General features: G+C 46.9%; 1 protein-coding gene across 1 annotated transcript in view; it reads right to left on the bottom strand.

Annotated features, from left to right (window-relative positions):
* Positions 1-8,070: 8,070 nt before the first annotated feature.
* The window catches only part of LOC147725151 (uncharacterized), a 153,014-nt gene continuing 137,727 nt past the window's right edge, over positions 8,071-23,357 (bottom strand). The window contains exon 7 of the mRNA XM_086918192.1: positions 8,071-8,930. Within this exon, the coding sequence (XP_086774318.1) occupies positions 8,071-8,930 (860 nt within the window). The remainder of the gene's footprint in view (positions 8,931-23,357) is intronic.

The raw sequence follows: 23,357 nt of genomic DNA, 5'->3' as shown, positions 1-23,357 counted from the left end.
TCTTGGGCTTTTTCTTTTTCAGTACTGGAAACAACTGATCTCCCTCAATCGTGCCTCTCCTCCACACCTGCTGCCCAACATCAATGTAGCATTCATCCAATTATTAACTGTCCTTTTAGCCTTATTCAGATACTTTTCTTCGTTCTTAGCATGTTGAGAACGCCCCCAAGAATGTAAAGCCTCATACTGTGCTGGTCTACGTGCGGGATTCATATCATATAACACTTGTTTCAGATTTTCAATATATTCAACTTAAAGGTAAGATTTCAGAGAAATTACAGCAACCTTCTGTCTCAGGGATCTTCCTCCTTTGATTAAGCCAAATGCATGTGTCAAAAACCGCTTTGATGGCCAAGTATTCTCCTAGCATGCCTTCCGGAGGCGCTTCTTCGACATTCACAAGCAGAAACTTTCATATTGCCTCTCACTACATCTCTGAATGCTCCAAACTATTTCATGTTTGCGGTGATTGTTAGCAATGAGGAATAAAAAACATCAATTTAAGCAACCCGCAGTTTACAACAATCACAATGTAATACATTGCAGTACCAATCAGGGCAGGACTGGGAACTGAAACCCTGGCAACCCCTAGGGTGAGGGGGTTCATCTGAGCAGTTTGCGAAGGCCGGTTTCGGCTGATTTTATTACAGGGGGCCGATATTGCCGACCCCCGGTATCAAAAACTGTCCCCCAGCGTCCCAAAACCAGCCCCCATTTTAGCGGCCCGCCGGGGAACCGCCCAGGGCCCACTACAGCCTGTCCGGCCCTGGTGCCAATGTCCAATCCATATATGAACCTTTCACAGCGCAGCCTCCCCGGCCCCGGCCCTGGCCACTTGTTATGCCATCAGATGAGGTCCTCCTTAAATAGGAGAAGAAAACCTAAATTTTGGGCTCTTCACAACCCTGAAGGGGCACGTTCACAGTCAGATCTTGCCGCTTACCCTGATCACCAATACAGACCTTCGGTTGACCCCACTTTTCATGCTGCAGCAACCACTTAAAATGACTGGCATGATGACTGCTAATGTGAATCCTAATTAATGACCTTTGTGACACCCACCAGAATCGGCGTGCTACAGTTACAACTGTCCGCAACACCCAGTCTGCCCTTTGCACTACAGGGACAACCATCCGTGATGCTCTTCCTGCACCCTGCAGCCTCCTCCACTAAGAAGGAAATGCTTTGCACTGGACTTTAGAAGGTAACTTTTTCAGCAGCACTAACCACGTCCCTGTATCCAGCTCAACTCCAACACGCTTAGAGCAAACTTGTGACTTTCACCCAGTCTCTTGTGACCAGCTAAACTTGAGTGGCACTTTGTGCTTTTAATAGGGATGGGTGTAAATTTTTACTACAATGACCGAGTTTTGCCCACCTACCGCTATGCGAGTATCATGGAGTCCTTACAAAATTCCACCTAGCATTGTGTAGCAGAGTTTTTTCTCATGCATGGATCGCCAACGACTAAGTGAGTACGATTGAGATTTTGCGCACCCCCTATCATGATTTTTAGCACTGGCAGGCTTACCCGTGAGATTTTCTAAATGCAGGGGGTCATGAGAAGCGGTGAATGTTGCTAGAGCAGTTCAGTTCAGTTCAGTTCAAAACATATGTTTATTTTGACCTTAGTCTTTTTTAAAAAAAATATTTTTATTTGCATTTTCAAAAAGTACAAAACAATTAGCATGTCAAAATGAGTCATCCTCGCGCCCAAGCACCACCCCCCAATCCAGAAGCCGCATCACCTTCTTTACACCATGATTGACCTTAGTCTTTTAAAAAAGGATTCTTAAAACCAGATAAAATGCAAATATAAAAATACTCAAGTAGGAAATATACTCTGGGGCGCTGCTTGGTACCTTTTGCACTGATTTTACAGCCAGGAAGAAGCTCCCAGCAGTAAAAATCAGTGCAAGCAGAGCGATTTGCCGAATTGCGCCCGCTTACAGAACTTTGTGGAATCACATAAAGTTTTTATGTAACTATGCAGAATTCCGCGGTGAGAAACTCTGTGAGCTCCCCCCACCTCTAGCTTTTAGGCGCTATGCTTACATTAAATCTTTAAAATTGCATATCTCCTGTTCTACTGATTGTATTTTTGTTATTTTGGTGTCAAATAAAATGTTACATTTTACTCTCTCTTCCTAAATTAGTTTGATTAATTCAGTGCATTTTTGTGGTGCACCCGGACAACGAATTTGGCTGTTGCTTGAGAGGGATTCAGATGCAGGAAAGAGAAAAGGAGGAAAACTGTCTATCTCTGTGGAGGGATTCAGTCCAATATCACGTCAATTTGTTACATATCTTCCAGTCAGAGGGATTTAACTCTCTGCTTGAAAGATGCAGGTGGAGAATCTAGAGTTGGAAACAGTTGAAGATCTTTGGAGCATTAGCAGTTATTCAGTACAATTGTGTGAATCTCCCCTCCAGAGGTAGAGAGCTGTGGATCTTTGGAGCAATAGAAGTGTAGGAACATAATATCTCTCTTTCTTTATCCCCTTAACTGCTGCCGACGGCCAACGGTCGTCACGGGCACTACCTCCCCAGTGCTGCGCACGACCGTTGGCCGTCGAGCCAGCATTCGTTCTTCGAACGTTCAGCACTGGGCGCTGAACAATCGAAGCTCTGATGAGGTTAACATAGTTGGCCCAAGAAGTGCTGATCTGTCTGAGCTGTGCAGAGAGCAGCTGCCCTTGGAATGGGTAAGTTTGTGGGCCATGTATTTATGGGTCCCCCGATTCGATCTGATTTTATTTTAAATTTATAGAGCATGACATCTGCTGAAAAGGTGTCTAGGCGCTACATGGAATGAAAAGGACTGAAACAAGTGTGTGAAAAGATTAACAAGCAGAGGTAAACAACAAGGTTTTGAGAATATTGCTAAAAGCCAAATGGTTGGAAATGTTCCTTAAATTATCAGGCATTTGGTTCCAGAGGTGAGTGGTTGCATAAGAAAAACTTCTACCTCCCCAAGAAGCTTTGTAAATATTTGGAACCCACATTTTATTTTCTGACACTGAATGCAAAAATCTGTTTGGGATGTGCCATCTAAGTTTGTCTCTGAGCAGGGAAGAGCCCACTAGAAAGAGTGATTTACATGCTACGCAGAGTGCTTTAAATGCAATTCTTTTTTTGGATGGGCAGCCAGTGTAGATCGTGCCTTGCTTTTGAAACAGGTTACATTTTTTTAATCTTTTTAGCACCCGGATTGCTGCATTCTGCAGCATCTGGAGTCTATTCAAAACATTCTGTCGAGCTACCTCATAAAGAGCATAGCAGTAGTCTAACTTTGAATGCACCAGAGAAGTGACCACAACCTTCTACAAGTCTGATGGCAGAAATGGAAGATCTTTCTTCAACACCATTAAAGTGTAAAAAGCAGGAAGAGGCCAGGCAGCTGGTTTGGTCCTTTCAGGAAAGCTTTGAATCATAAATAATTCCAAGACTCCTTGCTTTGGCCACCGGAGTAGGAAGAGGGCCAAGATCTGGTGCCCGCCATGAGCTGTTCCAAATCGAAGCATCCTTTCCAAAGAGATGATCCTCAATTTTTTCAGAATTCATTTTTTTTTTGACGGGGAGGGGGACATCCCGCTGAAAATTGCTAGCAGGCAGTTCCTAAAACGAGTGGCCACCTTCTCAACTTCTTTATTTATGGGAACCACAATTTGAGTGTCATCGGCACAGGATATATTAACAAGGCTGATTGACTTCATAAGGCTCATGAATGGGGCCACATGTATGTTAAAGAGGGTGAGGCTCAGGGACGGACCCTGCAGAACAACGCAGGGCAGCATGAAAGGCTTTGAGCTAAAAATCTCCTTAGTTCGCTGCTTGCGCCCTGTCATCTAGGATGGAGCATAGAAGTTTCAGAGCAGATCCTTGGATGCTTATCTCCCTTAGTCATTGTTTCAGGATTGTATGTGTCAAAGGCTGAGGATGGATCCAGGAGGAACAACGCAGCCTTGTCATCTCGATCTAAGATGGCCCTACCCTCTTTGACACTGAGATCAGCGCTGTTTCAGTACAGTGTGCTTTCCTAAAGCCAAATGCCTGAGGAATTGCTTTGTAGAGGTGTCCCGGCGCTCTGGGCTGTCGGGAAGATTAAGGGACCTATTGCCCAGAGTCACATGGTGCTGGGCTAACCTACCGCCGAAGTCAGAGATCGAACCCTGAAACCTGTGGTCCAGAGTCAGGCACCCTGGCCGCTGCCCCACACCTCTTTTCTTTATGAGTAATACAAGCCACATTGATGAGGCAACAGGTCTACTTGAGAGTGATCAGTGGGGGAGTAATGTCATTGCTTATGGCACCCAAGACTTATCTCGCAGCTGCAATGAGTGGAGCATTTGTAGGTATGAGGTGAGCTTTTGATGTGTCAGCTACAATCTCACTGCTGCAGTCAAGCCTAGAGATTGCAAGTACCTGTCTGACATTTTAAAGTCATATAGTGGGATGAAAGACATGACCTTTTTAGTAGTATGAGTTGGAATAGAGTGCTTTTTGGAGGTGCTGTACCCCTACATTTTATTACTTAATGGTGCGCCGTGGAGTTGGCTGGATTGGGATGGGGTAAAACACAATTCATGAGGCACTGTGTCCCAGAGACAAGACTAAATATAGCATTTCAAAATAATACAGTAAATTGAAGAAAAGACGGGCTCAGAAAGTGGGATCTAGAGTGGAAATTAGAAAAGTTATGAAGGTTTATTCCAAAAATTCAAAAGTACATTACATAATAATATAATGAAGAAGTTCTGGGTTACATAGATGACAATTGACATAACAGCATCAATAATAGTGACACTATCAGAGAAATGACAATTCTCAAATGTCCTGCAAAATCAGCAAGAAATCGGCAGCATTCCTAATAGCAAAGAAAAGTTCTCAAAAGTGTTCTGTCTCACCCCCCAAATGCAATTGTCTAGATAAACATGTTCTCTATAGATTATAATTATGATTTAAAAGTCACTATGGTGTGAGCAAAGAATTTACAGATGTTTATAAAATGTTGAAAACCTTACCTACTAAATGAATATTGATTCATCCAGCCTGACCTAATGCCATTCAGAGGTTTTAGTACAAACAAGCCAAATAAAGCTAGATAAAGAACAGTGAACACTTGTGAATGAAGGAAATGCTGTGTGTTATTTAGAAACTAAGAACTCCTTAACTAGCTTGTCCATGTGCATCAGAAATATAAACAGAATAAGAGAAAATAAACATGATGCTTTGACATTAGCTCCGGGTCAATATACATCTGTTATTTGTGTGCAGATGTAGATGAATTGAGGTCACAGTCCTACTAATGCACAGTTTGTATAGGATGTATAAAGGCATCATCAGTTTTGATATGGGGAATGATGCTCAGGTTGTTGTCCAGGGCTATTCCAAGGGCTGTGGTCGAGTCAATGATTGGCTGAGTGTTGACTTCACTCTGGGTAGCATTGAGCGGAGGCGGAAGGAGCAGGAAGTCCATCTCAGTGTATTTTGCTTTAACTGTTTGGCCGAGAGCAACCAGAATTGAACATTTGTAGGGTTCCTAATAGGTAGAGTTCAAAATCTAGAGATGAGATATTTTGGTAAAGTGGTGTCTCATATGACGGCTGATGACGTGCTATAGTGGTTGGTTGGATGATCAGAGCAAGGGGCTTCATATAGAAGTTGAAGGTCAGGGAGGTGGGAGTGAAGTCCTGAGGAACAGCTGGGCTCACTGAAGCAGGGATGGAGAGGGGATATTGTATTTTCATTTGCTGGCAGCAGTTTAGATATAAAAACAAAACAGGTCAGGGCGGTGGCATCAATCCCCAAGATTGCCCTTGGGGTGTTGAGAAGAATCTTGTGTTAGGCTGTTTCAAGGTCAGAGCAAAGGTCAAGGAGAAAGGTAGACAAGATGCCCTTTCTCTGGACTGGAGGGAGGCTTGTTCTTTATATCTACAGTTTCAATACTGTAATTGTCCCTGAATCCCAACTGGAAGTTGTCTTGGAGCTCCAAGTTTGCACTGTGCTGATTAAGTTGAGACAAAATACATTTTTGTAGGATCTTGGCTCAGAAAGGGAGGTTCTTCATGTTATCGTGGTCAGCTCCATTTTTCTTAAGGAGCGGGACAAGCCGTCCTGATTTCATTCATGTTTTCTTTAGTTTTAACGTATTTGTAATTAGTATTTTTAATATTGTCACCATACTAATAGTAAATTACTCTTATTAAAAGGGGTTGGGGCCTATTTTGAAGGTCTGTGTTTGGTTTGTGTTCACATCCCAGAGAGGACTCTGGCACGGGGGGAGGGGGAGAGCTCACAAAGAAACTGGAACTGGAAGACGTGTCAACCAAGGACTCAAAAGCTGCAGCTTAATTTCCGCTTAGTTCTGCGGGGAATGAGATTTTAATATCTTTTATGATCAATTTAATAACTTATCTCATTCAAAAATTTTGGATCGATTAATATCTGTCATTGAGTAAAAGACAAATCCCATACAGGTAAAGTAAACCCCATTAAGTGACGTCACTCTGAAGAACCACTTACAACTGATAAAGTTTTGAAAGTTTTATATAAAAGTCAAATTTAAATGCGTATACAATCCTCTCAGGATAATCTCAAAAGTATACAAAAGAATACAAATGAGATCAATTCCAAATCTCATTAATTAAGAGCATCGATATGATGTGGTTCCCTTGCGTCATCTGCAGAAAGAGACAAAATATGCCAGTTAAATCTGTCCCTACTCTATACTAAGTGACATCCCTACTTCGCAAGTTCCTAATCTAAAAAGGTGTCAGCAGTTTGACTCCCAAAGAAGTACAAACTCTCTTAGCCTCTAAAGGTAACTTAGGTTTAAGAAGCAGTACCCTCTCTGCCTACCCATCCGCTGTCTAAGGGTCCTCGGCCTACTGCTTTCTCGTGCTCTGATCTCTCTCAGCGCACCTGCTCAAGGCATCTACCCTTGCCTTCGCTCTGAGCAATTCGTCTCGCTGTTCCTAGTCTCCAATTGCTATCTCCACCCTCGAGCTCTCTATGATGGCATCTGCTCGGAGCTGTTCGCTGTCTTCTCCCCGGGGTGCTGTCCCTAAAATACACAATCACAGTGTGGGTGGAACGCCCCTTGACGCCCACCACGGACTTTCCCCGATGATGTCAGTTTCTGGCTTTTTCCTTGCTTCGTCTCTTTCGCCGTCCGTTAAGTTGACCTTTCTCCTCAAACGCCATCTTCGTCTTCTTGTTGGTGACTTCATCCAAATTTACAATTGACATTTACGGAGCACATGTCAACAACCTCAACAGAACTTTAATCTTTATAGTTATGCACATAACCTTTCTTGGTCCTGTGAATGGACTTCTCAAAACAACTCTCAAATTCTAAGCGCTTCCTATCACGTTCAGGCCATAAACTCCGTCCAGCATTGTCACCTTAAATCTAACAAGCGCTAGACTCCTTGGCTCTCGCGTTCACATCAGGCTATTCACGACTCCTGTGAGTCCTCTAAATTACACACGTTGGACTATGCTCCTGCGAACTCTTGGTCAGTCAGGTTATAATCACAAATGACCTAAACCCTTCTAACATTCCTTACACGAAGCTTTCTACACAGTATAACCTTTAACACACATTTGTATATATAATCGCATTTTAGCAAATCCTTCTTATGCAAGTAAATACATTCTACACAGAATACAAATTACGTAGAATATAAAGTACATAGAATATAAATTACATAGAATATAACTTTATATTCTCATTTGTTACATCGTTATGTATATATATATATATGTTCTCTACCTTTTTCTCCATGTTACATTTCACGCCGTTTCTCCACTTAAAGTTACACATGTACATGAATTCTACTTTGCACGTTCTCCAATTCGTAAGCATTTCTACACTTTTCTCCATTAGCCCATTATGCATACGGGCCTTCTAAGTCTAGTACATGTTCAAGATTAAATACATTTATTTCTTATATCACATTATCAATCCTATTGACCTTTATGCTTTAGGCATCAACTTTACGTTACGATATACATTTCATTCCTACGTTTATACTATATGCGTCTAAATATGGCTAGGATATACATTTAATTCAAATTGCGCTCTCTCAGTTCTCTCTTTTTCATCTCGATGTTTTTAAACATCTCTCTCATCATTTCAGCCACATCCTGAAGCCTTTCCATCTTGCGTCCCCTCTCTTGCATGCAGGCCTCGTGCACGCTTTCCGTCAGCTCCCGCTCAGCCCTGTCATGGACGGCTTCTTCGTCCATCCATCGCCCTTCTCTCTTCAGCTGCTCCCTGATCTCCTGCGCGCGCCTCCGGACGGCCTCTTGCGCGCGCTCGAGCATCTCTGCTGTGTAGCACGAGCCGCTGTTCTCCTTCCCCATCCTCTGGACTATTGTCATCAGCTCGCGCACCTGCTCCTCGCGCTCGGACCCTTTTGCTTTGTTATTAAAAGCCACGAAGCGCCCACCGCAGGCTCGAAGCACATTTCTCAATTCTTCGTCATCCTGCTCGTTGATGAATTCTTGGATGGGTTTGTGTTCCAGGTCATCTTTTCGTGTAAACACCACAATGGTGGACTGCACGGCCCAGTGTCCGAACAGATCCTGTATTTGCCGCACGGCCCCCCTCTCCTCAGGGGTGAAACGACCGATCTGCATTACCAGGAGGATGGCGTGGGGGCCGGGGTCGGACAGCGACAAGCACTTGGAGATAGTTTCCAGTATGTGTTGATTCGAGAAGGCCGTGTCATATAATCCCGGAGTGTCGATGACGGAGACCACCCACCCACCCCTGTGGAAACCCATCTGTTTCTGACACTCGGTGGTCACTGATCTTGATCTTGATTTCGCTTCTGATTTAAACGCGTTCCGCCCGAGGATGCTGTTCCCCACTGCGCTCTTTCCAACCCCGGTCCTTCCGACCACTACGAGCCTCAGTTCTCCTGTCACCTGTAGACAGTCACCTTCATCAGGACCTGTGAAGAGAAGAGAGCGAAGGTTACACAGGTCAGGGCGAGGAACAACCTCAATAATACATTAGAGAGGAGATGAGGCCTAGCGCCTAGAGCTGCCACCTGGGGAACTGGAGCACCAGGGACATAGCATGATGGACTGTGCTATCTCTGTGCGCCTACTTCTATGCACCCCACTGCTTAGAGTCACCATGATGGGCTGCGCTATCTCTGTGCGCCTACTTCTATGCACCCCACTGCTTAGAGTCACCATGATGGGCTGCGCTATCTCTGTGCGCCTACTTCTATGCACCCCACTGCTTAGAGTCACCATGATGGGCTGCACTAGCTCTGTGCACTGAGTTTCCAGCCCCTCCTGCCACTAAAGTCCTATTGGGTGAGAAGCCCCTACTGTGCACAGTATTTATTGTGTTTACAGATCTTCATTGAGAGTCCAGCCCCTCCTGACAATAAAGCCGCATTTCATGAGACGCCCTTACCATGCTTCAGATTCAGATTCAGATTAGCTTTATTCGATTTTCCAGTATAAAAATCATAAAAGCAACAACAATACATAAATATACACCAATACATTTCATTTCATAATAAATAACATCTGTTAAAATGGGATTAAATCAATAGAATGAATCAGCTAATCATTGAAGAACGATTCCTTAAGACATTTAAAAAAAAAACCAATCATTACCATGACACATGTAGTATTACCCAATTGCTGCAAACTGAGGTACGCAGGTCTGCATTGCCACCAGGCACCTTGCCTCAAATACTGTTGAATCCATCTTTTGCGTTCTTTCACGTAGAATTTACAAAACAGCACTACGTGAAGGGTGGATTGCGATGACATATTGTCACATGAGCAACAAGCAAGCGTTCTAGACCAGTCATTTTTAATCGGATATGTGACCAGCCGGTGAAATAGGTTAAACCTAAATCTGGTCAGAATAAACCGGTCAAAACCCAGGTTACACAAAGTTAAATATGGCTGTATTTTAAAAGTGCTCAATGACAGTTGATGTTCGATTACCATTTTCTTGGTAATTTCCCCTGAGCATCTAAGTAAGTTAAAATGGGCCATACATAAATTCTTGAGTTCTTGTTTCGAGACAGTCCTGATTGAGATCGGGTTTGTAAAAAGATCAGGGCATTGCAGATCATTTAGGGTTTTCTTAACATATTCTAGCCATACGATACGCTTGGCTTTATCTAAACCCATGACGTCCTTTATTATGTCCTGGTTTAACTCCAGATCTTCTGAAACCCACACTCTTCGCCAGAGCAATATGGGCTGCAGTTTAATCAGGTCTGCCATATGGTCCATCCCTAGTTCCTCATGGCAATTAAAGACGGAGGTACCCTTCGGGAGTGCTAAGAGGTATCTGAAAAATGTATTTTCTTCAATTTGTAGTTCTGTAGTGTCCTGATATCCCCATATCCCTGCCCCATAGAGTGAATGCTCCGACATTTGGCTACGTAGATCTTTAACATAATTTCCGGCGGTCGTTTGCCCAACTTGGAGGAGAAATTTTTCAGCGCTCCAATAGAGCGTTTGAAAGATAGGGTCCTATTCTTGACTTCAGGACCCCAGGAACCTGAGCCATCAATAAAGACCCCCAGGTATGGGAAAGTTTTAGTATATTCAATTTCTAGACCGGGAACTTTAAGAGTTTTGCACGTTCCCCGGACTTTACCACACTGCATCACATAAGATTTCTTGGCATTGATGCTAAGGCCCCTAACTTTCATAAAATCAAGATATTTAGTTAGGGCCTTATTAGCCCCCACCTTCGTTCTTGCCATCAATACAGCGTCATCCGCGTACAATAGTGAAACTATTTGCTTATTACCATACCTCGGGGAGTCGATTTTACTAGCCCCCAATTCTGCCTCAAGATTGTTTGTATAGAGGGAAAAAAGAAAGGGGGCCAACACACAACCCTGTCTTACGCCTTTTTCAATACTAAAGGGTCCAGTACACTCTCCCCTCAGCCCGTATCTTACTTTGGCCGTAGCCCCAGAATAGAGCTGCCTTAAAAATAAGATAAATGCAGGCTCGACTTCCATCTCCTCTAGAACTTGCCACAATTTAGAATGTATTACAGAATCAAAGGCGGCAGATAAGTTGACGAAGATTGCAAAAAATAGCCTTCTTTAGCCCTGGTGTATTTAGCTTGGAGTAGGACGAAATTCAGGACCTGCTCAACGGTGCCCATCCCTTCCCGGAAGCCATACTGGACATGACTTAAAATTCCATGTTCCTCCACCCATAGTTGCATTTTATTTAAGACCACTCTCCCTACCATTTTCATGAAGGAGTCAAGTAATGATATGGGTCTATAATTGGACGGACTCTACCTATCCCCCTTTTTATATATCGGTATAATAACCGATTCTGCCCATGTACCAATAAGGCCTTTTGCACAACATGCCCGAAGGACGCGTGTGCAAATTGGTGCCCATAGGTCAGTGTTTAGTTTATAAATGTCATTGGGGATCCCATCCGGCCCTGGGGCTTTATTATTTTTGCTAGCCTGCAAAGCTACATATACCTCTTCCAAAGTAATATCCAATTTTATTTGCTGATGGTCACCCCCTCTTTGTAAGAGACCAGTTTCACCATCCTCAAACGCAGGAACCTCCTGCGAATTACTGTATACCTTTGAGAAGAAGTCGACCTGGGTTTTATCATCTACTGCTATTTCTAGCCTTGCTGCTTCCTTTTTACTGAAAAAAGGTGCATTGACTGCCTGCCAAAAGGACCTGGAGTCTCTGCACTAGGATGCACTCAGCAGGTTCAGCCATGCTAATTCCTTTATATCCTTTTTCCGTTGGTTCCTGGCCAGGGTGTACTCCTTCCTGCACTTTTTTATTACCTCGTGATCCCTTGGTGTGTTGCCTAGGGCAGCCTTAAGGGCAGTGTATGCCTTTGTACACCGTGTATCGAACCCCTGGTTTGATTTATTTCGCAGCACCCTAGATAACCTTTTTGGAATAATATTGGTGATTTTACTATATGCCTCCAGAATTTGTTCATCAGAAGAGTTCTCGCCCAGACATAGTTACGATTTCTTTAGACTTTTTCAGTGGGTCTACTATGCACCATTTTAAGGCCAACCCGTTTTGGCGTGCTATGGCAATATTCTGTGTCCAGGTCAGGCACTCAATAGTGGAAGTGGAAGATGGTCACTTAAACCAATATTGGATATCTCAAAGTCTTCGATACAATAGGAATATCTATTTGGTATAATAACAAAGTCTATAAAAGAATGGAGCCCCCTAGCTAAAAAGGTAGCACTAAATTCAACCTTTGGTGAGCAAAGCAGATTAGCAAAGCCAAGATCGAAATCGGCCATCATGCCATTTATTATATCTCCTCTTTCAGTGTGCGTGAAATGACGCCTATTCACATTCTCCCCCTTCCGTAGTCCTCGAACCCACATGTTACTCTGTCACAAATAGTCATGTTAAAGTCCCCTAGCCATATCAGAATTTTGTTTCCCCCTTTTAGTGAGTTATACCCATCTAATTCCACTTGCAATTTGAGTAGGACCTCCTTGAAATCCTCCTTCTTTATATTATTGTAAAAGTTAACAATTATTAGAACATTGGAATGTTGGGAGCTCCATTGAAAACAATGGAGTGCTCTGGGCTTATAATGGCTGGTATAAGCCTGGAGCTACAACATTCCAATGTTTCTTTGTTCACAGCTGGCTGTGAACAAAGGCTTTAGGGAGCCTCAGGGGATTCCAATCCCCTCACGCTTCCAAAAGGCTTTGTTTTTTTGTTAGAACATTCTGTCCTCTAGTGACAGAATGTTCTAATAGCCTTATAGCCCTTCGTAGATGGGCTATACCGCTATTAAAGTCCCTCTACCTTGTTAAAGGCCCTCGCCTTCGGCTCGGGGCCTTTAACGCTGGAGAGGGCCTTTAATAGCCGGTATAGCCCTCTACGGCGGGCTATAAGGCTATAGTAACTCCACCCGGTGTTTTAAAGTAACTGAGACCATTTGGAAGTAGTGCGTGCGATTTCTGATGGTAATCTTGACACCTTTTAACAGATTAGACACATATATACATAGCCCTCCTTTGTGGCTACCAAACATAGAGCGCAATGCCGGGACATGGTAAGTTTTAAAACCATCAAGATGTTTCTCTTTGATAAGCCAAGTTTCCTGTATGCATAATATGTCAATGTTCTGCACAAACTCCCCCCAAATTATATTCTGTAGTTTGCTCTCTAGCCCACACACATTCCAGGTAGTAACCCTCACTTGGCCTCCCCGCTGCCTAGAAGAGTTTCGGTTTATACATAAATTCTCCTTAACCACGATCATCTGCGGTAAGTTGCTCAATAACACAGGCCCCATAACAACTTGGTCATCAATATATTCATTGTTCCCAGCCATCGTGGATGCCATGCCCTTACCATCCCCTCCAGTGGGTGTGCCCGTAATTACTTTATTATTTAAAGGGTTTAGAGTAGCAATGTCTTTTTCATGTCTGATAGTATAAGACTGTGGGTGCAAGACCACTGTTACTTCATTACACTCGGTTTCATGGTCACAGGGGGAAAGTTGGATAGGATGCTTCCCCGTCTGCACTACATTAGTAGGTACCTGAGTTTCTATATCTTCTTTATCACCCAGTCAGTCACAGTCATTTAGACCAGAGAGGACTGCAAACCGGTTAGGTCCTTCAAGGTTTCGCTCAAAACCCAGACGTCCCCGATGTGTCAAATGTGGATAACCTTGGTAACTTCTTCTTGGATATTCCCATCCCTGACTTGCTTGTGGGTGCGTTACCCTGTTGTATCCCCATCCTTTACCTCTGTTAGAATTTACTCTATTCAAATCTCTATAGAAGTACTCAAGGGGGAGAATTTCAATGCCCTGCCTCCGGGGCCCTTGTTAGGAATTTACATCACCAAGGATTCTCTTCACTGGTACTGGGGTATTGAAATTGACTATCACACATTCCCCATTTCTATCCTTTCTTGTCTTACCCACCCATGACACCCTTCGTACCATTATAATGGAGTGCCATGTATTGCTACCCGCTGTGGTGTTATTAGCAATCCAATGGGCCACCTTATTTTTAAGTTGACCGTGGTTCTCCCTCAGTCCATTGTTTAATGCTGGTACATTCCCCAAAACTAGTACTAAGGGTGAAGACTCAGGCGGTAGATTAATTACTGGCAGAGGACAGAAGCAGTACTTTTACCCCTCTTGCTGGGGTTTGAGCCATTTTAGTCACTTCCCACAATACAGTAAGCAGATTGAAGAACAAGTCTTACCACAGTTTGTCAGAAGGTGGGGATGTCAGAGCCGTGGCCCAGCCCGGCCTTAACCGGCCTTGAACAGCCGTAAACGGCCCGCCCTCTGCCCGGGCTTTGCCCGGTGACGCCCCCGCGCGCTCCCGCGCAGCGGTATTCAAGATTCCTTTTGAAGGGCTCGCGGTGTCCTGTGGGTGGGGCTGTCAAGGGAGGCAAGACCAGGTGCAATAGGTTGTGCAGGGACTCCTGGGAGACTGAGTCCCTGCTGCGCCTCTCACCTATCTCAGCCCGTTCACTTGATTAGGACTCTCAGCGGTCCGCGACCCCAGCTGTGATGCTCCTATTGATGTCTTCGCACGAAGCGGCACCCGGGAAGCGGCACCCGCGAAGCGGGTGCGGCAAGTAGTGGTGTTGGTCCGGTGAAATTAGTCCGCTTCTCCTAAGGGCACAGTAGCAGAGTCCCTCTCCAAGCAGGAAGCAAATAAGGATCCCGCTGTTAGGTGGAAGCAGGCTGCCTTAATCCTCGCGGTGTCCTGTGGGCGGGGCTGTCAAGGGCGGCGAGACCAGGTGCAATAGGTCGTGCAGGGACTCCTGGGAGACTGAGTCCCTGCTGCGCCTCTCACCTATCTCAGCCCATTCACTTGATTAGGACTTTCAGCAGTCCGCGACCCCAGCTGTGATGCTCTTATTGATGTCTCCGCACGAAGCGGCACCCGCGAAGCGGGTGCGTCAAGTAGTGATGTTGGTCAGGTGAAATTGGTCCGCTTCTCCTAAGGGCACAGTAGCAGAGTCCCTCTCCAAGCAGGAAGCAAATAAGGATCCCGCTGTTAGGTGGAAGCAGGCTGCATTAATCCTCGCGGTGTCCTGTGGGCGGGGCTGTCAAGGGAGGCAAGACCAGGTGCAATAGGTTGTGCAGGGACTCCTGGGAGACTGAGTCCCTGCTGCGCCTCTCACCTATCTCAGCCCGTTCACTTGATTAGGACTCTCAGCAGTCCGCGACCCCAGCTGTGATGCTCCTATTGATGTCTCCGCACGAAGCGGGTGCGGCAAGTAGTAGTGTTGGTCCGGTGAAATTGGTCCGCTTCTCCTAAGGGCACAGTAGCAGAGTCCCTCTCCAAGCAGGAAGCAAATAAGGATCCCGCTGTTAGGTGGAAGCAGGCTGCCTTAATCCTCGCGGTGTCCTGTGGGCGGGGCTGTCAAGGGAGGCGAGACCAGGTGCAATAGGTTGTGCAGGGACTCCTGGGAGACTGAGTCCCTGCTGCGCCTCTCACCTATCTCAGCCCGTTCACTTGATTAGGACTCTCAGCAGTCCGCGACCCTAGCTGTGATGCTCTTATTGATGTCTCCGCACGGGTGCGGCGAATAGTGATGTTGGTCAGGTGAAATTGGTCCGCTTCTCCTAAGGGCACAGTAGCAGAGTCCCTCTCCAAGCAGGAAGCAAATAAGTGTCTCTAGTCAATTCTTGCTTACAATCAATGCTCCAAACGTGTTTAGCAATAAAATATTGACTTCGAGGTTGTTCCCAACTAATATCAAAGGATGAGCGGGGCCCTCCCATGCAGTGTTTATTGTGTGCACAGCTATTAATTGAGAGTACACCCCCTCTTGGGAATAACACCCCAATTGGTGAGATGCCCCTACCATGCAAATTGTGTATTGTGTTTACAGCTCTTCTTTGAGAATTCAGCCCCTCCTGACACTTAAGTCCCATTGAGTGAGAATGAGACCCAGATCAGTTGACTAGGGGTGAGTGCTTGCAATGTTCAACACTCCGTCCATCATCCCCTTTGGTTTGGCTTTGTTTGCCCTAAGTTGGCAGGGTATGCCCAGACGTGGGTCCCTTGCTCACTTTCCCACTGGATTCAAGCTAGCCTGCCTGATGACGGCTGTTAGCCCGAAACCGGACCCAGGATGCTTGTTTCTGGTCCAGGGAAGACATGGCTTGGCAGTTCGGGCTGGACTGTTCCCATGAGGCACAGGGTCAGACTGATTTGCATATGGCCATGTCTGAACTGGGGTGGCAGAGTGGGCTAAAGAATGATGATGGATTAAGCCCAGCTCAGTTGACTGGGGGTGAGTGCTTTCAATGTTCAACACTCTGTCCATCATGCCCTCTGGTTTGGTATTGTGTGCATAGCTCTTCGTTGAGAGTCCAGCCCCTTCTGACACTAAAGTCCTATTGGGTGAGAAGCCCCTACTGTGCACAGTGTTTATTGTCTGTACAGCTCTTCCAGGGGCGTAACAATAGCCCCCGCAGACCCCACGGTGCGGGGGGGCCCAAACTCCAGGGGGCCCCCTCAAGCAGTGTGCACAGCATGGGAGACTGGGCCTTCCGTCCCCCAGCACTATCATCAGACAATGGATGAGTGGCGGGTTAATTCACTTTCTGGTTTTTTTTCCGCCGCAGAGTATGTGAGGCCCAGGTCCACGTGACAGTATTGGCCATGCACTCTGTGTGCTAACAATTAAGCATGGGCGGAAAATCCGTTCCGCTCGCGGATTTTACTGATTTTCGGTAAATTCGCAATCCGCGAACGCTCGCGAATTTACTGAAAATCCGCAAATTCGCACGCAGCAGGTTTTTTTTCTTGGTGATACAATTTTGCGGCGCGCGGCGTTCACTTACCGTGATTCAGTGGTTGCCGAGTTGTTTTTCTCGATATTTTGCGAGTGCTGCGCCATTTTGGATCTTGCTGCGGGATCCCGCGGGAGTTTGGCGAGCGCGATTACGTCATCGCGGCTTGCCACCTTGCACAGCGAGAGTTTGTCAATGCGAGTACGCCGTGATCACGTATCGCGGGAGTTCGCAATTGCGAACTTGTAGATGCGGCGGGCAGCAACAATCTCGCACTCGCGAAAATACAAAATTTGCAATCCTGCACAAGAAATCCACCAGCAAGCAGCATATGATGATTTTTAGCAGAATAACTTCTCAGGTTGACATTTGCCTGCACTTTTTTTTGCAAGGAGTCCATTTTGGGGGGGAGGGGAGGAAAGAAGTGCCCCACAGTCTCCAACTTCCTGTTCCTGTCCAGCAGGCTCCTCCCAGTGCTTTCTTCATGTGCTGGTCACTTTCATTCGGATTCTTCACCTGGAAGGATTACTTTTTGTGGATGCTGCTGGATATTTGGATTTGAGGCCTTTTTGACTTTCTTTGGATCACTTTGGATTAGAAATTTCACAAGTAAGTTTGTTTGGGGCATTACAGTTGCTGCAACTACAATTTAGGAATTTTCGATTTTTGGGCTGTTTTGGGGCCTTTTGCCCAATGGGCCACCTTATTTTTAAGTTGACCGTGGTTCTCCCTCAGTCCATTGTTTAATGCTGGTACATTCCCCAAAACTAGTACTAAGGGTGAAGACTCAGGCAGTAGATTAATTACTGGCAGAGGACAGAAGCAGTACTTTTACCCCTCTTGCTGGGGTTTGAGCCATTTTAGTCACTTCCCACAATACAGTAAGCAGATTGAAGAACAAGTCTTACCACAGTTTGTCAGAAGGTGGGGATGTCAGAGCCGTGGCCCAGCCCGGCCTTAACCGGCCTTGAACAGCCGTAAACGGCCCGCCCTCTGCCCGGGCTTTGCCCGGTGACGCCCCCGCGCGCTCCCGCGCAGCGGTATTCAAGATTCCTTTTGAAGGGCTCGCGGTGTCCTGTGGGTGGGGCTGTCAAGGGAGGCAAGACCAGGTGCAATAGGTTGTGCAGGGACTCCTGGGAGACTGAGTCCCTGCTGCGCCTCTCACCTATCTCAGCCCGTTCACTTGATTAGGACTCTCAGCAGTCCGCGACCCCAGCTGTGATGCTCCTATTGATGTCTTCGCACGAAGCGGCACCCGCGAAGCGGCACCCGCGAAGCGGGTGCGGCAAGTAGTGGTGTTGGTCCGGTGAAATTAGTCCGCTTCTCCTAAGGGCACAGTAGCAGAGTCCCTCTCCAAGCAGGAAGCAAATAAGGATCCCGCTGTTAGGTGGAAGCAGGCTGTCTTAATCCTCGCGGTGTCCTGTGGGCGGGGCTGTCAAGGGCGGCGAGACCAGGTGCAATAGGTCGTGCAGGGACTCCTGGGAGACTGAGTCCCTGCTGCGCCTCTCACCTATCTCAGCCCATTCACTTGATTAGGACTTTCAGCAGTCCGCGACCCCAGCTGTGATGCTCTTATTGATGTCTCCGCACGAAGCGGCACCCGCGAAGCGGGTGCGTCAAGTAGTGATGTTGGTCAGGTGAAATTGGTCCGCTTCTCCTAAGGGCACAGTAGCAGAGTCCCTCTCCAAGCAGGAAGCAAATAAGGATCCCGCTGTTAGGTGGAAGCAGGCTGCATTAATCCTCGCGGTGTCCTGTGGGCGGGGCTGTCAAGGGAGGCAAGACCAGGTGCAATAGGTTGTGCAGGGACTCCTGGGAGACTGAGTCCCTGCTGCGCCTCTCACCTATCTCAGCCCGTTCACTTGATTAGGACTCTCAGCAGTCCGCGACCCCAGCTGTGATGCTCCTATTGATGTCTCCGCACGAAGCGGGTGCGGCAAGTAGTAGTGTTGGTCCGGTGAAATTGGTCCGCTTCTCCTAAGGGCACAGTAGCAGAGTCCCTCTCCAAGCAGGAAGCAAATAAGGATCCCGCTGTTAGGTGGAAGCAGGCTGCCTTAATCCTCGCGGTGTCCTGTGGGCGGGGCTGTCAAGGGAGGCGAGACCAGGTGCAATAGGTTGTGCAGGGACTCCTGGGAGACTGAGTCCCTGCTGCGCCTCTCACCTATCTCAGCCCGTTCACTTGATTAGGACTCTCAGCAGTCCGCGACCCTAGCTGTGATGCTCTTATTGATGTCTCCGCACGGGTGCGGCGAATAGTGATGTTGGTCAGGTGAAATTGGTCCGCTTCTCCTAAGGGCACAGTAGCAGAGTCCCTCTCCAAGCAGGAAGCAAATAAGTGTCTCTAGTCAATTCTTGCTTACAATCAATGCTCCAAACGTGTTTAGCAATAAAATATTGACTTCGAGGTTGTTCCCAACTAATATCAAAGGATGAGCGGGGCCCTCCCATGCAGTGTTTATTGTGTGCACAGCTATTAATTGAGAGTACACCCCCTCTTGGGAATAACACCCCAATTGGTGAGATGCCCCTACCATGCAAATTGTGTATTGTGTTTACAGCTCTTCTTTGAGAATTCAGCCCCTCCTGACACTTAAGTCCCATTGAGTGAGAATGAGACCCAGATCAGTTGACTAGGGGTGAGTGCTTGCAATGTTCAACACTCCGTCCATCATCCCCTTTGGTTTGGCTTTGTTTGCCCTAAGTTGGCAGGGTATGCCCAGACGTGGGTCCCTTGCTCACTTTCCCACTGGATTCAAGCTAGCCTGCCTGATGACGGCTGTTAGCCAGAAACCGGACCCAGGATGCTTGTTTCTGGTCCAGGGAAGACATGGCTTGGCAGTTCGGGCTGGACTGTTCCCATGAGGCACAGGGTCAGACTGATTTGCATATGGCCATGTCTGAACTGGGGTGGCAGAGTGGGCTAAAGAATGATGATGGATTAAGCCCAGCTCAGTTGACTGGGGGTGAGTGCTTTCAATGTTCAACACTCTGTCCATCATGCCCTCTGGTTTGGTATTGTGTGCATAGCTCTTCGTTGAGAGTCCAGCCCCTTCTGACACTAAAGTCCTATTGGGTGAGAAGCCCCTACTGTGCACAGTGTTTATTGTCTGTACAGCTCTTCCAGGGGCGTAACAATAGCCCCCGCAGACCCCACGGTGCGGGGGGGCCCAAACTCCAGGGGGCCCCCTCAAGCAGTGTGCACAGCATGGGAGACTGGGCCTTCCGTCCCCCAGCACTATCATCAGACAATGGATGAGTGGCGGGTTAATTCACTTTCTGGTTTTTTTTCCGCCGCAGAGTATGTGAGGCCCAGGTCCACGTGACAGTATTGGCCATGCACTCTGTGTGCTAACAATTAAGCATGGGCGGAAAATCCGTTCCGCTCGCGGATTTTACTGATTTTCGGTAAATTCGCAATCCGCGAACGCTCGCGAATTTACTGAAAATCCGCAAATTCGCACGCAGCAGGTTTTTTTTCTTGGTGATACAATTTTGCGGCGCGCGGCGTTCACTTACCGTGATTCAGTGGTTGCCGAGTTGTTTTTCTCGATATTTTGCGAGTGCTGCGCCATTTTGGATCTTGCTGCGGGATCCCGCGGGAGTTTGGCGAGCGCGATTACGTCATCGCGGCTTGCCACCTTGCACAGCGAGAGTTTGTCAATGCGAGTACGCCGTGATCACGTATCGCGGGAGTTCGCAATTGCGAACTTGTAGATGCGGCGGGCAGCAACAATCTCGCACTCGCGAAAATACAAAATTTGCAATCCTGCACAAGAAATCCACCAGCAAGCAGCATATGATGATTTTTAGCAGAATAACTTCTCAGGTTGACATTTGCCTGCACTTTTTTTTGCAAGGAGTCCATTTTGGGGGGGAGGGGAGGAAAGAAGTGCCCCACAGTCTCCAACTTCCTGTTCCTGTCCAGCAGGCTCCTCCCAGTGCTTTCTTCATGTGCTGGTCACTTTCATTCGGATTCTTCACCTGGAAGGATTACTTTTTGTGGATGCTGCTGGATATTTGGATTTGAGGCCTTTTTGACTTTCTTTGGATCACTTTGGATTAGAAATTTCACAAGTAAGTTTGTTTGGGGCATTACAGTTGCTGCAACTACAATTTAGGAATTTTCGATTTTTGGGCTGTTTTGGGGCCTTTTGCCCAGGGGTACTCAGTGGTGGGTGGACTGAGTCTTTCTGTGGGGTGTCTTGAATTTAAACATCATGGAGGGCCTGGATGGCTTGGAATTGTGCTGATTTTTTTATGATTTTCGTTTTTTTGGGCTGTTGTTGTGGCCTTTTCACCAGGGGTAGTGAGTGGTGCATGAGCCTAGTCTTTCTGTGGGGTGTCTTGAATTTAAACATCATGGAGGGCATGGATGGCAAGGGATTGTGCTGATTTTTCTATGTTTTTTGATTTTTGGGGTGCTCATGGGGACAGGCCATGTGGGTGGGGGCCATTTTGAGTGCTGGTACAGGCAGGCCATGTGCTGGGAGGCAGGGGGCCATTTTGAATGCAGGCAGTGGTCTTAGGTCTGCAACCATTTTGCCTAGCTTTATGCCCAGCTTTATGCCCAGGGGTAGTGAGTGTTGCATGGGCCTAGTCTTTCTGTGGGGTGTCTTGAATTTAAACATCATGGAGGGCCCGGATGGCTTGGGATTGTGCTGATTTTTCTGTGATTTTCGTTTTTTGGGCTGTTGTGGTGGCCTTTTCACCAGTGGTAGTGAGTGTTGCATTAGCCTAGTCTTTCTGTGGGGTGTCTTGAATTTAAACATCATGGAGGGCATGTGGGCGGGGGCCATTTTGAGTGCTGCTACAGGCAGGCCCTGGCCATGTGCTGGGAGGCAGGGGGCCATTTTGAATGCAGGCAGTGTTCTTAGGTCTGCAACCATTTTGCCTAGCTTTCAACCTTTATGCCCAGGGGTAGTGAGTGTTGCATGGGCCTAGTCTTTCTGTGGGGTGTCTTGAATTTAAACATCATGGAGGGCCTGGATGGCTTGGGATTGTGCTGATTTTTCTGTGTTTTTTTTATTTTTGGGGTGTTCATGGGGACAGGCCATGTGGGTGGGGGCCATTTTGAGTGCTGGTACAGGCAGGCCATGTGCTGGGAGGCAGGGGGCCATTTTGAATGCAGGCAGTGGTCTTAGGTCTGCAACCATTTTGCCTAGCTTTCAACCTTTATGCCCAGGGGTAGTGAGTGTTGCATGGGCCTAGTCTTTCTGTGGGGTGTCTTGAATTTAAACATCATGAAGGGCGTGGATGGCTTGGGACTGTGCTGATTGTTCTGTGATTTTCATTTTTTGGGCTGTTGTGGTGGCCTTTTCACCAGGGGTAGTGAGTGTTGCATGGGCCTAGTCTTTCTGTGGGGTGTCTTGAATTTAAACATCATGGAGGCACGGATGGCATGGGATTGTGCTGAATTTTCTGTGTTTTTCGATTTTTTGGGGTGTTCATGGGGACAGGCCATGTGGGTGGGGGGCATTTTGAGTGCTGCTACAGGCAGGGCCTGGCCATGTGCTTGGAGGCAGGGGGCCATTTTGAATGCAGGCAGTGTTCTTAGGTCTGCAACCATTTTGCCTAGCTTTCAACCTTTATGCCCAGGGCTAGTGAGTGTTGCATGGGCCTAGTCTTTCTGTGGGGTGTCTTGAATTTAAACATCATGGAGGGCCTGGATGGCTTGGGATTGTGCTGATTTTTCTGTGATTTTCGATTTTTTGGGTCGTTCATGGGGACAGGCCATGTGGGTGGGGGCCATTTTGAGTGCTGCTACAGGCAGGCCCTGGGCATGTGCTGGGAGGCAGGGGGGCATTTTGAATGCAGGCAGTGTTCTTCTTAGGTCTGCAACCATTTTGCCTAGCTTTCAACCTTTATGCCCAGGGGTAGTGAGTGATGGATGGTCCTAGTCTTTCTGTGGGGTGTCTTGAATTTAAACATCATGGAGGGCCAGGATGGCTTGGGATTGTGCTGATTTTTCTGTGATTTTCGTTTTTTTGGGCTGTTGTTGTGGCCTTTTCACCAGGGGTAGTGAGTGGTGCATGAGCCTAGTCTTTCTGTGGGGTGTCTTGAATTTAAACATCATGGAGGGCATGGATGGCATGGGATTGTGCTGAATTTTCTGTGTTTTTCGATTTTTTGGGGTGTTCATGGGGACAGGCCATGTGGGTGGGGGGCATTTTGAGTGCTGCTACAGGCAGGGCCTGGCCATGTGCTGGGAGGCAGGGGGCCATTTTGAATGCAGGCAGTGTTCTTAGGTCTGCAACCATATTGCCTAGCTTTCAACCTTTATGCCCAGGGGTAGTGAGTGTTGCATGGGCCTAGTCTTTCTGTGGGGTGTCTTGAATTTAAACATCATGGAGGGCCTGGGATTGTGCTGATTTTTCTGTGATTTTTGATTTTTTGGGGTGTATAACTGAACTGATGTTCCTCTGTCTTCCATTGCTTTTAGGTGCACAAGACTCAAGAGAACCACCAGTGCCAGGAAGAAGTCCTGCTGCGGTGTGTGTGTGCAGCATAACATCACGCGACGTCATGTCTGGCCACAGACAACTCTGCAACTCGTGCAA

Source organism: Lissotriton vulgaris, chromosome 4_1, assembly GCF_964263255.1.
Source record: "Lissotriton vulgaris chromosome 4_1, aLisVul1.2, whole genome shotgun sequence".
NCBI lineage: Eukaryota > Metazoa > Chordata > Amphibia > Caudata > Salamandridae > Lissotriton > Lissotriton vulgaris.
The sequence above is the reverse complement of the archived record's forward strand: the minus strand, read 5'-3'. Positions and strand labels throughout refer to the sequence as shown.